Here is a 15,253-nt window from a genome sequence, read left to right on the forward strand (position 1 = left end):
CAGGATAAATTTGTGTGTGATGGGCCAGAGCCACAGAGAAAGCACAGAACCCTTGCCACCAAGTAGTAATGTTTTCAAAGTTTGCAGTTCATATTCTCCACCTTCTCCTCCCACACCATCATTCTGGTTGGGTTCCAGTTCTGCCCTCAGCTTGGCAGACGATACCTCAGAAACGGTGATGATGAAAATCTCTGAGTCTATCTGATCTGTGTAAATATTCTGCATATGGTATACCTAAGTTGCATGCCTCAACTTTCTTACCAAAAGAGAGATCCATAATGAGAATAGTACTCTAAATCTTTTTTACACTATTAGCATTAGGGATCGCATTTGCTAAGTGTAGCTGTTAGTACAGTATAAGCCTACACGTGGAGAAAATAAGAGAAAATGTGGAGAGTAATTAAACAGTAAGAAGGAGAAACCATTAATATACATTCGCCTTTATTTTCAAAGCCATGGAAAGGTGGCTGGCAAAGAGTCAATATAGATCTGTGCTCCCACGCCTCCGCTCTCAGCAATATGTACTGAACTACAAATTACACTAGTCTGAAAATGAATGCTTCAGCTTCTATTTGCACGGCCATTTCCCTAAAAGAAATTTCAAGACTATATAGACATACCCCAACTAGCTTAACAGTCCTTTTCAAAATGAAACCATCCTTTAGATGCAATTTGAAAGGGAACTTTCTTTCTCCAGCTGTTTCATCCACACTGCAAATACACAGTTTTCTTCAATAGAAAAGAACAGAAAGCTTTTTTGTCTAGTTGCACCCTTCCCTCCCCTAATCCTTTGGTTATCTTCCATGTCCCTGAGAGCTTTGTTTCTTTGTCCAATGGCCACCACACCTACCTGTGTGACAAGGTGACTTGCCATTTGCTGCTGAGGCTGTTGAACCTGCTGAGGCTGCTGGGATGAAGGCTGTTGCTGAGACTGTCCCACCATCTGGCTCCTCATTGTCGGCTGGCTGCTGGGAGGATTGTATATTGCCGGTGTCCCATCAGGATTTACAAAGGGTTGACCTGAAACGAAACACACTTCCTTTGCTGAACATTTTAAAAAATGATTGTTTTCTATATGATATGACACAGACTTGCTCCAACTGATCAGTAGTTAATCCGCTACAGCAATAAAGTGATTCTTTTTCTCATTACATAATCAGCCATCTATTTTTCTTGCAGGCAAGGCAGATAACTGATATTTGTTTTGGCAGTACTAACCCCCAAGGAGCGAGTAGAAGGTTGCCATGACTATAAGACGATTCAGGTGCTTTGGTTACTGGAAATCATTCAGTGATGAATCAATTTGTACTAAGACTGAACTCCGGAACAAACACTGAAAGCAGAGGATGTTTATGTACATTTTACATCTTTACAATGGAGATTAAATCGTAGAATCACAGAATGGCTTGAGTTGAAAAGGACCACAATGATCATCTGGTTTCAACCACCAGACCAGGCTGCCCAGAGCCACATCCAGCCTGACCTTGAATGCCTCCAGGGATGGGGCACCCACAACCTCCTTGGGCAACCTGTTCCAATGTGTCAGCACCCTCTGGGTGAAAACCTCCCTTGTTTCAGTTTAAAACCATTCCGCCCTGTCCTATCACTATCCACCCTCGTGGATGCAACTGTAAAGTGTATTCAACCACTCTTGACACACCATACTTCCCAGATATACAAGAAATAAACTACTGTTACTAATTTATTTACACTCTGTAGTAACAGTGCTGTTCTTTAGAGAGTGGTGTCCTAACAGCCCAGGAGGTCATAAGGGAGGAAACAGTTAATATGTCTATGGAAATCTCTTAAATAAGAAAAAAAATTCTAGCCCAATTTTTACTAAAGGCAGAAGGCACTAAGTGCATAACAGTGCATAGGATGCTGAACTCTTTTTCCTTCAAATAGTAAAATATATATATATATATATATATATATATAAAAATTATCCTTGCCCAAGTCATTGCCCTACCAAAAAAAAAAACAAAGAACCAAAAAACAACAAACCCAACAAAAACCAAACAAACAACAAACAAACAAAAAAAAAAACCCCAAACCAAAATGGTTTTCCTCTGTAGGCCATATTCTTTCATGACTTCAGTTCACTTCTAACAGAAATTCATAAATCAAATTAATTACATAGGTTTAAATAAGAAAAAATAAGCTTTAGGCACAAAGTGATAGCAATGAATGTAGGAAAGTGGGAGTACCTGAGATAAAACAGGAGATCTGGAGGAATGTGATGACTGAGTAAGTATAGAGCTTGTGTTTTTTATACCTCCCTTAGTACAGGCAGTGCCTCAGCCTATTCCATCTATTCAATGCTTGGTGCTTTTTTGTTCCTTCCTCTTACTGTTGTGATCAGAACCACATGAGAAGAGCCAGATGAAGAAACCTCGCCTTCCTTCCCTCACCAACGTACGAGCATTTTCTGGATTAAGCCATATTCGCAGTGGGAAAGTTAGGGAAAGATCAAAGAAAGTGGAAGGGAGGCATGGGTCAGGTGTGTTCATTAGATGGTTTCTTGTTTGTTGTTGCATAGATTCTGGGTGAAAATGGCACAGAGAGAAACATTTGTGGTTTTTTTTCCCTCCTCAACTTGGGAGTCTCAGGTTGCAGAAGTATTTTAGAGACTGGAGAAGGCCACAATAATGTTAATGTGCAGCATTTAACACTTAATCACGTCCAGCTGGTGTCTCCTCACAGATTTGGAAGACTCAAGGCCCACCAAAGAAAAAGAGGTAGTGACAGGAAAAGTTGAGTTAAATGTGATCTTCTTATGAATCAACTGACTTTGCTGGCACAAAGCTGCAAAGAAAAACATGTGTAACAGAAATGCTGCAGACTGCTGTCCAAAGGGAAAACCACTTTGGCAGAGGCTTACAGAGAAAATGAATCCAAAAAGCAGTAAGTGGGCTACAGGGAACTGGACTGGGTGAGCAGGGTAACAGGCTCCTGAAGCATGTGCCAGGCACTGCAATGAAGCCTTCAAGGAAGGCTTCATTTATAGCAGCTCAGTGAAGGATGACAGGACCAGAAGTGAAAAGGTCTGGAAATGCTTATAAAGACATAAAAAAGACCTTTTAAGAAGAAATTTTGAAGTAGGCAACAAAAAGGAGAGGTCAGATGCCAATATGGAAGACATATGTAAGTTATGAACCGTGGCCTAAATAGAAGGGCAAAAGACTGCGATGCCATCTGAAGGAGTAAGAAATAAATGTAAATGCTCTTAAACAGTGAAAGGGGTTAAGTCAGAGAACATGTCAAGAGGAATCCTTTAAAGGGTAAAGCAGACTGGTGAGGCAGGTGAAAAGGAGAGTAAAAGAACACAGCTGCATAAACAATCCCTACCCAAAGCAAGTCGAAGCTTCTCTATCTGAGGAAGGAGACAGCTGAAGTTGAGAAGTTGAAAGAGGCTGTGAATATGTAAAAGCGTGAGTTGCCAACACCTGAGAAGGAGCTGAGCAGTGTAATGAGAGCAGGGAGGTGCTGACAGCATATGTGGATGCCTTTAAGAAGCTTGCAGTCAGTGAGTAGTGTGAAAGGAAGCAAAGATCTTAAAGGACACAGTGTTAGGATCAAAAGAGAGAAGACAGGAAGTAATCGCTTTCTAAAAGGAGAATAAAGAACTAAAGAATGATGTTACATAGAGAAAGAATCTATTCATTACAGGAAACAAAGCTCCTTTTTACTTTTCTTTCAACTGTCTTCTCTTCATCTATGTTTCTGACAGCATCCATCACTTTGATAGTCAAGCACAGCATCCAGCAATCTCTAAGCCTCCTCCCTATGGAGCCTCTTTTGTAACGTTACTGTAATAAGATGCAAAGATTTTGAGTCCAAAGAGTGGAAAAATTGTACCATGTATTTTCCTGCATGTTAAAAACACAGCAGACGCTACAGTACAGACTGGCTTCCAGCACAGGTAACAGCATGAAGCTATACATTTAAATCAATAATTTCAGTCCTTCCATTTCCTTTAGTATGCATATATTTATTTACAGATGAGCTACAGAAATAAAGCATGCAGAATGAAAATAAATAAATAAATAAAATTAGAACAAACGATTACATGCACATAAAAACCACTCATTCTGTGAATATTAAACATGCAACAGACATGGAAATCTTGGTTATGACCTTGCAGACAATGAGGCACACCAAAGGGAAGACCAGGCACTCTGATCTAGTGGCAGCACTGACAGGCATTATGCCTGTGGCACACAGACTCCCTAGGTATCAAGGAAAAACATGAGCTGGCTGATGCAAACTGCTGAACTGCCACAACCAATGCAGGATATGTTTCTCTTAAACGCCACTGATGGCCTGCAAGTGTAGTAAGCTGCAACCTTTATCCTTGCTATAGCCAGGAACAGGTACAACCTCTGAGCAGTCAGTTTGACTGGAGGCAGCAGTGATTCCTTCCACTTGTTTCAGCACTAGCATTTGAATTATAGATGTATTTCTGCCTAGGCCTGGTGTGCTTTGAATGAAAGCACACAAAATACCTTTGTCTGTATCATCCAAGAAATTCTGATGTTGCATATAATACTCTCAACTTCCAGTACAATGGAAATAATTAAGTCCATAAACATGGGTTTTGTATAATACCCACCTTCCATTCATTTCTCTCCTATAATTTGACTTGTTAAGAAATGTCTAAAAACTCCCTTTACGCTGACAAAAATTAGGCTCCTATATCAAGAAAACCATAACTTAAAAACAACTACACAGACATTAAAAGCTTTAGAAAAGTCAGTGTATGCACAGGTTAATAAGTCAGCTCTGTCTGGAACAAACTTAGCACATTTGAACCTAAACAAGAATACCTACCTGATCACAGATATGCTGACAGATACTGATCATCTCCAGATATTTCTATCTCTATATGCCCAAGTAGAGCTTGGTTTGACAGTTTTTCAGGAGTGTTTCTCTTAAATGCAGCAACGTTCATTTTTTCTCAATTCCATTCTAACCCAACATCAGTAGTGGACTCATGGATCAGCTCTATACATTTGCACCCAAAGACTGGAATGCAGAGGTGTACTGTACATAAAGTACTGGTTCTAAGTAATAATCCCCGAACTAAAAGCTTTTGAATGCTCCATTGAGGACTTCAAAACAAATCTTTTGGAGTTCGACTCCTAGCTCCCTGTTGAATGGAAAATTCAGTGCACTGTATGCTTTGTTATTTTAATCCCAGCATAACTCAGCTAAGGATGACAGCACAGCTAGTCACGGTCACCGAAACAGTGCAAATCATTTAAGAAACATCACAGTCTCAGCCTCCCGAACCTTTTAATGCTGTCAGTATAATACTGTGGGGAGTAATAGCGTAACATTATCTTGACTTCATCTGGACCACAGGGGGAAACAAACTGCCTTAGACTTTCAGCAAGCGTTCAGGTTCAAGTTGAGTGGCTTCTAAAATGCTTGGATGACAGCGAGTGCCTAGTTAAAACTGCAGTCCTAAGCACCAGAACAACACGGAATTGAGATGACAACTTTTTTTCCACAAAACTTCATGTTTACATGCTCACATAAGAAAACTAACTCTGCAGCACTATTTCAAATGCTTTGTGAAATACTTCTATTACTAAGTACAAGCTCTAGAACTTTGAGCATCGTATTTTACTCGCACCGTATCTTCTCAGCACGCTGGATATGGAAGATTATCTTTCCCTACTGAAGTTAATGGGCCCTCAGAGGATTCACAACCAAGGAGTGCCAGGATTTCACAAGATGAATACCCTGCCCAAGACTGCATGAGCATTATATTTTGCATTACTTCCCACTTCCACAAACAAGAATTGTTCTGACATGCCAGGTGATACAAGTAACACTGAAATGCACATGGTAGGAGTGCACTGGACTGACCTGTGTGTGGATTGAGCAGGATACTGCCAGGAGGTATCCCTGCAGCTTCAAGTGGAAGAATGATATAGCTGGTGTTGCTGGGAGCCACCTGGCCACTCATCCCGTTCTCAGGGTAGGACACGCTGCCCGAATTGCTGGCTGTCAACCCGGGGACAAGAGGTGCACTTTGGAGAGGCTGATGTATTCGTGACAGGGATCCTGAGGAGCCAGCACTGCTGGAAGACTCTGAGCCTGAAAGAGAGACAGAGACACAGTTATGAGGGACCCAGGCTCACACCAGACAGGTTGCATACACAGGGACAAACATAAGCAGTAGTCCATGCCCAGCTGGCAGGAGTAGGGTTTTGTTTTCCCTCCCCATTGAGCTCAGTATTCAAATTAATATCTAAAATTCAGAAGTTTGCAATTCAACCAGCTAAACCAAACATACTAACACGCATCTGTGACTGGGAGGAGGGGAATTTCATTCTTTTAAAAACCATATGTAATTTTCTAAACTTTGGAGATTTTACTTGCGTACTGCTTTCCTCCAAAGATATCACAGAAGCATCCTGTTATCTAACAAACACAGTGTCTTTCCACATATTGCCATGGATTGTTACGTAAAAGCTGATGCAAACTTTTCTTTTCCAAACCCATCTCCATATGGTAGCAAGGCAGCTACAACAGAAACAATTCTCTTATACGAGCTGTGCACTACTTGCCATTGGCAGGACCCTTAAACTGCTTCTCCAGCATCTAATCAAGAAAGTGGTAGAGATTTCAGGAGACTTTTCTTTACATTTCTATAAATACACTCCAAAGTTGCCTTAATGTACTTGTTATTTATATCTGTGCATACTGAGGCTGGAAACATACAGATTATTCCTGCAGGGACAGTTCTATTTATTTCATCATTTAATATCTCCACATTTCTACAGTTGCAGAGATATTCTTGGAGATCATCCTCAGCAAGCTACTAGTGATACTTGGCATCTTCTTCCCAAATGCAAATGCAAATACAAGAGTTCAAATTTTCCTCCTGCAGGTCCTTTTCTGCATTTCTGTGGCCATGCTATGTGCATTTCATACTGCTTAGTTGAGTTCTCACTTTACTTTCTCCTCTATTCTGCCACCCATGGAATTCTGTGGGTTAGAAAGCTACTTGGAGATTCCGGACAAGATTCTATAGCTCAACCCACCAGCCCGTTATTCTTTCTAAGCCTATAAATACTCTCAACCCTAAGTTCAAACTCTTCTCTCCCCATTTAGTGCTATTCTCAAGAAGCACCATTAGCATCAAAGAAGACTGCGGTTAAGACATTCATTACTTTTCCCTCCTTTTCAACTGTTTTACAACTTCTTATCAGTTTAAGTCTAGATATATTAAGTCCAATAGATCCCAGTGCTAATGTTTGGAAATTAACACCAATTAATCTCGTCTCTGTAGCTGCAATTAGCTGTTTTCACTGTTTCTAAATCTGGAATAGGAAATCACCACGGAATGGATTCAGTACTCTAACAAATGACAAAAAGGGGAAAAAAAAAAAAAAAGAGAATCGGACTTTATTCAGACTCCCATTAAGAGATGCCTTCCTAAAGTCTTCTGAAAGGATCTCAGACTAAATGAGATTTTTGCCCCCATTATACAACCCAATGTCTTTTTTCAGTATGTAATGCCGGCTACTTCTAGATTCCTCACTAATTTTCTTGCTGCTTCACAGTCGACATAATAGTAACCTTCACATTCTCATCGTTCCCCATTAATATATTTTAAAGTGTTCTGAGAGATACAGCAGTTCAAAGAGCAGTGAGAGAGAATGAGACAAAAAATCACAAAGTCTTAATAGCTTAATTTTCAGTGGGAGTGTGTGGAGGAATCATTAGTTTCCCAGTATTCTGAGCACTAGTGAGCAATGCAATGCATTTTGCTCTATTTTCTTCAGCTCAGGTATTCAGTATTTGATGAATTTGAGCCTCTCTGCTCAACTCATCTTGTGAGACTGTGGTAAATTTCCCCTTTCTTATCAAATGGATTGAAGTTCTACCCACTACTTGCTCCAGATGGTATTTTGTAGGAGTAGGACCATGCTAAGCTTAGAAATCACAGGATCAAAGGGGCTGGAAGGGACCCCTAGCAATCAACTAGTCCAGCCCTCTGCTACTGCAGGTTCCCTATTTGTCTGCTGCTTTCCTAAGTCACATATATTTGCATGTTACAACAGGTTTAAGACTTCTTGTTGTTTTTAATGAGAATGGTATGCTCTTGTGTGAGCACAATCCTTTTCTACAAGCTTCACTTCTAAAAATAAGATTAATCATTCAGCACAGTCAGCTGGTGGGAAGTGTACGACTGGAAGCAGTTGGCTTAAAATTTATTAACCACATGTCAGCAGTCCTGCTATTACTCTTGGACTTGCAAAATCCATCAAGCTAATGTTTGATGAAAGGAGATAATAAAGAAGCAGATCCAGTTCCCAAACCTAGACACCATATTATAATTCACAGGATGTCTCTCACACACATATATAAGTTAACATACTGAAATGCCTGCAGTATGATAGTCTTTGTGTGACAGATGTAGCAGTGAACACCTAATGGGAGAGATTAGATTGTGTCTCCGATTACTTGCCACCACTCCAAGGAAGCTAATGATTCCTACAGATCTGTATCAACGCAGCTGATATCCCCACACAGCCAGCTTTTCGTAAATGGGAGAGAAAGAAATACGCTCCAACAGATGTGCATTCCACACTATGGAAAATGCATTAAGAGAAGCTAAAGATGCAGCAGTGAGACCTTACAAGCCTTCCAACAGTTACTGAAATAAACATAAAGCCACATACACAGGCACAGAGGACATCTCTTTGGAATACGTGTTGTCTTCTCTCCTAATGAAGAACATTAAAAACTATTGCAATGTGACAGTGAAAATAAGGTGACAGTTTATGAGCTAGACTTTGTCTTGATGTGCATGGTTACAGATTGCACGGACTCATCTTTGATAGCCATAGGGACACTCACAACTACACACAATTAGTCAACCCTGAAAAGTCAACTCTGCCAGAGGAAAGCTACAGGCTGTCCCTCAGCTGCCCTAATGTAATCTGACTGCAGTTTGTTACAGTATTAAGTCCTAATTTTGGCACTCGATTGCAACCTAAATAATACATCTATGTATCTACTAAGCTGCAACATAATGAATTAAAAAACTTTAATTCAAGTATAAGATCTGTATCTTTTAATGGGAACAGTGCCTTCAAAGCAACCAACAGGTGCATGAAAGTAAAAGTCAAACAGCATGACAACCACATAATGAGTTTCAAACAGTTCTTTTTGTGCAGTCTGCAAGAATTAAGTATCATAATTCCTTTGCTAAACTCTTATTACCGTGCAGCTGAATGCAATTAGAGTGTAAGACTAATAGATATTGCTAGACTCCACTGTGGAGAACAGCACGTTCTCTGATCTGTCATTGCCTAAGGGGAGGCAAACTTCCTCCAGCACTTCAGCTTCTCTGAGCCCACCATGTAACATCGATTACTGATTTATCAGAAGTGAAGGCTAAGGGCAAAACATTTAATTTTGGTGAAAGTATTTAGAATTATCCAGAAAGGCTACAGTGCTAACGTTGCATTGAAATATACATTCTAAAAGGCAGTTGTGAGCCATTGGTGAAAATCCTTGAATTCTTATTCTCTAAATGCTGAAGAAAAGTATTTGACAGTGCTTCAGGATGACCATCAGAGGTGTAGCAGAATTTTCACATTTAAAATAGCGGAAAACATTTTGACTTGCTGCCTTTAGACTGTCTCAGTATATACCCTTTAAGACAAAAAGAGCTCTGAGAACTGTATTATATAATTTTTTTCAGCAAAGAATGAACACTTCATCAAGATATATTTCCCTGTTGTTTTTTTTTTTAACAGCTATTCTACTCTGTTTTAACACCAACCAATGACATTTCAGAAAGAAGGGCAGAAATAGGGATTCATATATGATTTCCTCTGACTTTCCTCAGGCTGACTGACAGATTCACTTTGCATCCCAACTTTGAAGGTGTGACTTTGTTTTGACATCCAGCCTTGCTCTTTTCCCCCTCTACTCTTCCTTTTATTTAACTTCTTTTCACTCTTTCCATGCAACAACTAGCTTTCAACATTGAAAACCTTTGCTTTAGGGGAAAAAAAAAAGAGCTCTTACAATAAGTAATTGCTCTGCAAAGAACATGGAATTTTAATATCAATGATGTTTTAAAAATGTATTGTAAGAGCTCTCATTTGAAAGCAATTTGGGGTTTGGCGCCTAAGGAGAACAGATGCACTTAGCATTATTCATATGCTTCAGAGATTTCTCCTTCAATATATCTTCCTAAGTGCACCCTTTAATATGCTTGACTTTAACACCAAAACGGCTACTTAAAAGTATTACTGTTTTGCAATTAGATGTCTCTACCCACCAAACTGGATTTCTCTGGCACCACTGTGAAGGCTCTGCACCTCTGCATTTAATGCTGTAGAGTACACTTGACCACACTCTGCTGGAGGTTAACTACATAAAAGTACACCTGCAACCTGAGCCTCCCCCCTAATTCATATATATCTAATTGAGTTCTGATGCAATGGGAAGATATGTGGGAATCAAATAGATCTGGAGGTAAAAACACAGTCTGTTGCATACTTTGGGCCACACTGTAAAGCCTATTCATCCTGGATACAAACAAAAACCCAGGAGGACATTTTCAAGGGTATATACACATTGGTTGCACAACACTGGTTGCTCTGCCCAGAGCCACATCCAGCTTAGCCTTGAATGCCTCCAGGGGTGGATACCCCATTTCTGCAGGCATTCAAGGCCAGGCTGGATGTGGCTCTAGGTAGCCTGGTCTGGTGCTTGGCAACACTGTACATAGCAGGGGGTTAAAACCATATGATCATTGTGGTCCTTTTCAACCCAGGTGGTTCTATGATTCTATGATCATAGTACATGCTTATATTGAGGAAAAATAAAGAAGTGAAAAAAAAAAACACAACTATATTTGTACTAATATTTACCTAAGACAAAATCCGTACTAATATTAGCAAAGACAAAATAAGGTCTCAATTCCATAGGACTGAACATATGTAGAAGTGGAGTAGAACTGAAGGAGAATCTTAGGATAAAATTCAAAGCTATTGTTTGTTCAGGGTAAAAGGAAAGGTAAAAAGAAAGCTAAAAGAAAGGCAAAAAAAAGAAAAAAAGAAAAAGAAAGATGCAGGATATTGTGAATGCTGTCAGCATCTTTAGGAGCAGCAAGGTTGGAGAGAACACCCTTCTGACCACCTGGTACCCTTCCTTCTCTGAAAAAACTGATTGTGCTCAAGTTCATGAGGTTCAGAACAGTTACAAAGCTGAAGGTTTCCTCAATTCACTCTGAAAACACCATTCCTGAGCATGCTGAAGCAGAGCAAAGACTACCATGCCATTTTGGGAATAGGAATGAAATCTGACTAACAAAGGTCTGATAAGCAGAATTTAAATGAAGTGCCATCCATAAAGCACTTTCAAGATGAAAAACCACTAAGTGCTAAGTATTGATTACCCCTTGTCCTGTGCTGTATTTATCAAGTGAACCAAAGTGATGGAATCATCCAATGGGCTAATTATTCATTATGCACTTTTACACAAAATTATAAGAGTAGCTTAATGGCATGGCTTGAAATTACTTAGATCCAGGCCCTGTGACTCACTCATATGTTAACGCACCCATGGAGTTAATGCAAATAAATGCAGAATTCCCACCAGGTTCACAGTACCCTTAAATGGTGCTTTCATTTAATTGGAACCAAACACAAAATGGAGAGGCTGCAGGACCTCTGTGAATCCAGAGCTTCTGATGGCTTCTACTACAGCACATTGGCTCATCCGCCAACAGATGAGGAGAGGCAGTACTCCAGAGTGCAGGCGGTCTGTATTTTAGCAGTGACAACAAAGCATTCCCAGAATTCTCATCAGCCATGGGACACCATTATTCAGAATTCAAAAAGAATGAGGTTAATGAAAAGGTGACATTCATTTATTTTGTTACAAAAGCTATTACATTTTGAGGCTACATTCAGAGATCATCCAAACAGGAAGCGCAAATACTCCATTATAGGAAAGCCTACTTCAATCCTAGGGTTTGCAGATCTCAAGGACCAGGCATTCTTCTCACATCCTATAAACTGAACACCCAGTAGCAAACACACCTGCCATGTACATTTATCACTGCCCATACAAGAGTACTGTGAACCCAATACAGTACTAGCTACCTGTTTTAGACAGTTTGCCGGTACTTCTGTTACTTGATGAGCTATCTCCTCTCGTCAGGACGGTTATGCCACCAAAACTTGCTGTCTTTGTTATGGCTGGCTTCAAATTTCGATTTGAACTGTCCGAGTCTGTGCTGCTCCATGGCCTCTGGTGGTCTGTCCATTTCAATTCATTCTCCGTGCTGCTCTGCCGACTGCCAGATGCCTTCCCCGTGCTGTCTCTGTTACCCCTGCGGACATCAGAAAACAAAGATTCATACACAAACAAAAAGCTGTCAGGGCAGAGCCTATCTTTGGGTACCCTGCAGTGAGCCAACTAAAGAAAAAGGAAGTACTCTGCATTTACAAAAGCATGCCTAGAAGGAGGAACTTGACCCCAATACTCATCCACCTTGAGCAAATTAACATTGCTGCAACTCTTCTTTATATGCATAGCACTTGCCAGTGCTCCCCTTTCCCATACATCCCAGGAGCTTTTCACTAGAGGAGACTGAAGAAGCAATATCATACTGGGTGATGCAGCACATCCACTGCCTGTTTACCCATCCCTACCTCAGGAAATTCCTCGATACTGCTCCCTTTGCTGTCCATCAACTCTTTCCTCACTAACATCACTTGCCCTCTACCTTTGTCTTCACAACGACCTTCTTTCTTACTGTCTTACCTAACCACCACTCATCTGCTCAGAAAGTCACTCAACCCCCTTCCCTGAAAGTGTCCTCTCAGAAAGAGCCCAAACTTTTCAACACTATTCTCCATTTAGAGACCCCCTCAAGTTTGTGTTTTTTTCCCTCTGCATACACTAATAACATCACCACGTTCCCCCTCTGCTTGTGTCCCAGCTTTAAACTGCAAAAAGCTCTGGGTAGAAACTGCCTGTCCTTGAACAGCTGCAGAGCATCCATAATACCGTGAGTGACCACACAGCAAACTGGGAGCAGAGAGCAAAAGACAGAGTAAAATCTGCCTTATTTATGACAAACAGCTTACAGTGCGTTGCTAAAATGACAGAATCAGCATGTCCTACTATGGCTTAGTGAACTATGACCCAAGTGAGGCTGGTGACAATGACTTTTGGAAGGCTTTTAGAAGACATTTCCCATCCCCTCTCTCTTATTCTGCAGTAGTCTCCACCAAAGCACTTTCTAGAAATCAAAAGGATGAGAGCGGATCTATTGCTCCTCCACTCCCTTTCTCCCTGCGAGTGTGGCTCCTGCTCTCTCACTGGAGAACGTGCCAAGCTGTGCCACTCAGGACGAGAAGGAGCAAGGTGCCAAGGACGGGATCAGGCTGATGCGTTCCTTGCCTGCAATCAGAGCCGCACACCCATGTGATCGGCAGCATTTACCTGTTGACCTTTGCTAGACCCAGACAGAGGGAAAACACAAAGAGAAACAGCACAGAAGCAACAACATTAAAAAAGAAAAGAAAAAAAAAAACAAAAAAAAGAGGGAAAAAAAAAAAGATTTAAAAATTTAAAAAATAAATTGTCTTTAAGATTTAATTGGAAAGGAAAAAAAGCTTATTATTTACAGATGATTTTGCATACCTGTGCTTAAAAATTAGTAATTCTCTTATCTTTATATTCTAGTGAAAGAGAGGGATAGAAAATGAATGCTTCTGCATCCCCATTCTCTGTAGTTGCATGTTACACAAAATTCCTATTTGCTCCCCAAACCTGAACAGGTATCATTTATTAAGAGCCTCTGCGTGGATATTTCTGATGCTTCCTTACTCCTGCATGCCCAATCCAAGACCATCAGTTCACCAGGGCTAGCCCAAAGCATGGAGATTTTCTGCCAGCTCCAGCTCTTCTCCTCCACCCGTGGTCTTGTCATCTCCCGTGGCTGCTGTGCAGACATGCACAATTGGCAAACACATATACACGTCAAATAATCCTGTGTCCTTGCACCTCATATTGAAAATCATGTTAACATAGGTGATATAAGCTTAGAGTGACAAACTATCACTGCTACATATGCAAACAGCAAATCTATGCCCATGCTCTGCTAGATGAAGGATATGCTTCTGAAAGAATTCGTTACTTCTGCCTCCTCTGCTTAAAATTTGTGGCAGCTGATTGACTTAAAAGCAACTTGGCATGACAAACTTTGATTGATTTCTATCTGTTGGCGCTCCTGGTGTGGGATGAGAGCCTAAGTCCCTCAGCTGGATCAGGCTGAGTCTTCCACTGCCCCAGTGCTCTCCGTGAAAATGTGGACTAATTCTTTGTGTCATGGGATGCTCTTTGGGATACAGTTTATGACTGAATAATCTCTGGGCAGATGGAAAAAGGTTTTGGAACAGAAAGACAATAGAGCATTGCTGCTTCACCTCATTACATTTTTATTTCAGCGTTTAATAAAACAAAGAATGGAAAAAGATGTCAGGTTGGGCACTAATCTGTGAAAAATGCCTGAACTACAGCGAAATGGACTCCAACAGTTACAATCATCCCAAAATTGTGGGAGTCTGAATGGCTGAAAATCTAGATGTGGTTCCTGAGCTGATGATCAGTAAAGCTAAAGGAAGGTGTCCTGCTGTGATCTCCTCATTCAGAGAGCATGGGATAAGCAAAATACAACCTTCTGTGCTCCCTTCTGGACAGAAAAATGACATACCCACACCCAGGCAAGGTGTCCTTGGTAAGGACACAAGTAGAATCACAACTGAGAGTTACTGGGAAACAAATATTAAATAAAGTAAGCCATACAAACCTAAACAGCTGTCTTTTCTTATGGGTATCATTGCATATACTACTGTCTTCCAGGAGCCTACTGAAAAAAATGAAAAGAAAGATTATGGTAATACACACAGTAAAACAAATCTATCTTTAAGATTACATTCAGTTTCTAGCAATATCTTCCAACTTGCCAGGTTAATAGTTAAAGAAGCAAGACTAAAATTGGCCCCCAATTCCCACTCCCACAATTTGGCAGTCAACCGAACATAAGCAATGTCAGCCAAGGAGGCCAAAGGCCATTCAACATTTCCTGTTACCAAGCAAGGTAATTCTCAGAAGCCAAGGAACTATACTTCTACATCTAAAAGAAAATGCATTAGAACGTCACCTAGAAGAACATAAAAATGCAAGCCAGCAAAATATTGCA

At 40.5% G+C, this 15,253-nt stretch overlaps 1 protein-coding gene across 27 annotated transcripts in view; it reads right to left on the reverse strand.

The window, feature by feature from the left end:
- Positions 1-15,253, reverse strand: part of ARPP21 (cAMP regulated phosphoprotein 21) — a 126,458-nt gene that overhangs the window by 44,777 nt on the left and 66,428 nt on the right. For 17 of the 27 annotated variants that reach the window (XM_072328816.1, XM_072328835.1, XM_072328826.1 and 14 more), the window contains 4 exons: positions 14,861-14,920; positions 12,141-12,373; positions 5,875-6,105; positions 851-1,020 (listed from right to left, as the gene is read on the reverse strand). In XM_072328816.1, the coding sequence (XP_072184917.1) occupies positions 851-1,020; positions 5,875-6,105; positions 12,141-12,373; positions 14,861-14,920 (694 nt within the window). The remainder of the gene's footprint in view (positions 1-850; positions 1,021-5,874; positions 6,106-12,140; positions 12,374-14,860; positions 14,921-15,253) is intronic. The other 10 variants (XM_072328837.1, XM_072328829.1, XM_072328822.1 and 7 more) reach the window with 3 other exon arrangements.

Source organism: Excalfactoria chinensis, chromosome 2 (assembly GCF_039878825.1).
Source record: "Excalfactoria chinensis isolate bCotChi1 chromosome 2, bCotChi1.hap2, whole genome shotgun sequence".
Lineage (NCBI taxonomy): Eukaryota > Metazoa > Chordata > Aves > Galliformes > Phasianidae > Excalfactoria > Excalfactoria chinensis.